The 3,345-nt window shown below is 40.3% G+C and overlaps 1 protein-coding gene across 1 annotated transcript; it reads left to right on the top strand.

Annotated features, from left to right (window-relative positions):
• Positions 1-499: 499 nt before the first annotated feature.
• Positions 500-3,104, top strand: LOC110936586 (polyubiquitin). The gene is given in 3 exon segments (XM_022178991.2): positions 500-645; positions 1,573-2,899; positions 2,902-3,104. Coding segments are annotated over 3 exon segments (1,500 nt in total). The 5' UTR covers positions 500-543; the 3' UTR covers positions 2,973-3,104.
• Positions 3,105-3,345: the final 241 nt, after the last annotated feature.

Genomic DNA, 3,345 nt, shown 5'->3' with positions numbered 1-3,345 from the left:
TAGTCATATCGGTCGGGATCGATAAACGGGTCGGCATCAACTTGGGTCGATCGGATCCGGGTGTGCATGTTTGTGGTTGTAGATGTTGCAGGTGGAAAGAGAGAGAAGTGTGTTGAGGTGGGGTATGGCAGGATTATTTATATATTTATGAAATGACTAAAATGCCCTTGACAGACTTAACACATATGGATGAAGTTAAGTCAGTTGGACCAAAATGGCAACGATGAAATATTTTTAGATCCAGATGTTAAAAATAAAACCTTTGAACTAAACTGTTAAAATGACCCAAACCATAGGGACTAAAATGACATTTAACTCTTAAAAAAAAATTAGAAACAAGATAAGGGTCACGCAATATTTTATTCCAAAATAAAAAGAAGACGCCAAACCTAAAAATCAGCGACTCCATTAAAAATCAAAACCCATCAACGGCTCTTATCTTAACTTTGGTGTTTGGTCACCAATACTTTATACACGTGGCACATTCTCCACCGATTGTTATCTAACCGCACCGTCACGTTAACCTTTCTTTGCGTGCACCCTATGCTTTATTGTTCTATAAATTCACCCCCAATTTATCCCCTTCATTCATCAACCAATTCTCTTATCTTCTTCAATTTCTCAGATCTCTTCAATCCCTTCAAGGTATGTTCCTTTCGATTTGTGTGTTTTGTTTTTGTTAATAGATCTGCTATGTATTGTTTGATCTGTTAAGTTTTAGATCGATTTGTTTAGATTTAGATACGCTATATCGTTTGATCGGTTAGGATTTTGATCGATTTATTTAGGTCTGTTATATCGTGTGATCTGTAAGCTTTTTGATTGATTTAGACCTAAAATTTGATCGTAGGTGACTTTTACTATGTATATATTACGTCTGATTGTTAGGTTTTCTTTTAGATCTGTGATATTGTTTGATCTGTAAGTTTTTAGATTGATCTAGATTGAAATTTTTAACGGTAGGTGGTTTAATATGCACAATTTAACGTCTGATTGCTAGATTTTCGTTATAGATCTGTTATATTGTCTGATCTGTTAGGTTTTCGATCGGTAGGTGGCTAAATATGTTTGTATCTGATTAGATCTGATGATTAGACAAAGGATGATGTGTTTTGATCTTGAATTCCTTTCGATTTCGCGTTATTTATAGGTTTTTGTTTCAGATCGGTGATATATACAGTTTTACGTCTGATCATTAGTTTATTGTTTTGGATCTGTTAGTTTATTGATCGATTAAAACCTACAGTTGATAGTAGGTGTCTTAATATGTTTATAATTCTTAGTCTGAACCGATTTGATAAGTACACAACGATTTTGAACGGTTAATCGTCTAGTTCTTGCAGTTTTGTGGATAATGATTCTGTTTTTTGTATGATATTTGATCTGATGATTACATAACGTTTTGTGGTTTTATATTATGAATTTTTAACAGAGATTCGTTAAGATTTTTCAGTCCTGTTTGTTATGATTTTGTTTTTGGTTGAAATTCTGTTTTATTGAGGCGTGTTTACTTGTATTTAAAAAGTTATTTTGGTATTGTTACTGATCTTCTGTTCTTATGCTTTTCAACAGATGCAAATCTTCGTTAAGACTCTCACTGGTAAGACCATCACTCTCGAGGTCGAGAGTTCCGACACCATCGACAACGTCAAGGCTAAGATCCAAGACAAGGAAGGGATTCCCCCTGACCAGCAGCGATTGATCTTTGCTGGAAAGCAATTGGAAGACGGCCGTACCTTGGCTGACTACAACATCCAGAAGGAGTCAACTCTCCACCTTGTCCTCCGTCTCCGTGGTGGCATGCAGATCTTTGTCAAAACCCTAACTGGCAAGACGATTACCCTCGAGGTTGAAAGCTCTGACACCATCGACAACGTCAAGGCCAAGATCCAAGACAAGGAAGGAATCCCCCCAGACCAGCAACGATTGATCTTCGCTGGAAAACAACTCGAAGACGGCCGAACTCTAGCTGATTACAACATCCAGAAGGAGTCAACTCTCCATTTGGTCCTCCGTCTTCGTGGTGGTATGCAAATCTTCGTCAAAACCCTAACCGGCAAGACGATTACCCTTGAGGTCGAAAGCTCCGACACCATCGATAATGTCAAGGCCAAGATCCAAGACAAGGAGGGTATCCCACCAGACCAACAGAGATTGATCTTCGCTGGTAAGCAGTTGGAGGACGGCAGGACTCTTGCCGATTACAACATTCAAAAGGAGTCAACTCTTCATTTGGTTCTCCGTCTTCGTGGTGGTATGCAAATCTTTGTGAAGACTTTGACTGGTAAGACCATCACCCTTGAGGTCGAAAGCTCCGATACCATCGATAACGTCAAAGCAAAGATTCAAGACAAGGAGGGTATCCCACCAGACCAGCAGCGTCTGATCTTCGCCGGTAAGCAATTGGAAGACGGCCGCACCTTGGCCGATTACAACATCCAAAAGGAGTCAACCCTCCACCTTGTCCTCCGTCTTCGTGGTGGTATGCAAATCTTTGTTAAGACCTTGACCGGTAAGACCATCACCTTGGAGGTCGAGAGCTCCGACACTATCGACAACGTGAAAGCAAAGATCCAGGACAAGGAGGGTATCCCACCGGACCAGCAGAGGCTCATCTTTGCGGGTAAACAGTTGGAAGACGGCAGGACTCTTGCGGATTACAACATCCAAAAGGAGTCGACTCTGCATCTGGTGTTGAGGCTGAGGGGAGGTATGCAGATCTTCGTGAAGACGTTGACCGGAAAGACCATTACTTTGGAAGTGGAGAGCTCGGACACAATCGATAATGTGAAGGCGAAGATTCAGGACAAGGAGGGGATTCCACCAGACCAGCAGAGGTTGATCTTTGCGGGCAAGCAGCTGGAAGATGGGCGTACGCTTGCTGATTATAACATCCAGAAGGAGTCCACTCTGCACCTTGTTCTTCGTCTGCGTGGTGGGTTTTAGATGTTTGTGGTGGTTGTGATGTTTGAAGTTGGTACTGTTGTTGGTTTTTAAATGTCTGTGGTTGTGGTTAATGTTTGAAGTTGGAACAATTGTTGGATACAGATTCTCTATGGTTTCCTTCTATGATTGTTGAATAAATGAATTTTATGGTTTAATCTTGGGTTTGATCATGGTCATTGTTATAAATTGAAGTCTGGGTTGCATATTCTGAAAATGATTTGTCAGTAGTTTATTGTTTGGTTTAAATGTTGATTATAACGAAGGTAGTTTATGATATGCTTAGCAACTGTTTTGTAAGGACATAGTGATTTGTGCCAAGACCAAAAGTTCAAAGTGGTAGGGGTGGCGTGAAAAAAAAAAACCAATTTTAAAGGGCTAGTGCTCTTGACCAATAAGGTT

The sequence above is a fragment of the Helianthus annuus genome, chromosome 1 (genome assembly GCF_002127325.2).
Source record: "Helianthus annuus cultivar XRQ/B chromosome 1, HanXRQr2.0-SUNRISE, whole genome shotgun sequence".
In the NCBI taxonomy this organism is placed as follows: domain Eukaryota; kingdom Viridiplantae; phylum Streptophyta; class Magnoliopsida; order Asterales; family Asteraceae; genus Helianthus; species Helianthus annuus.
This window is presented reverse-complemented; position numbering and strand designations above follow the sequence as displayed.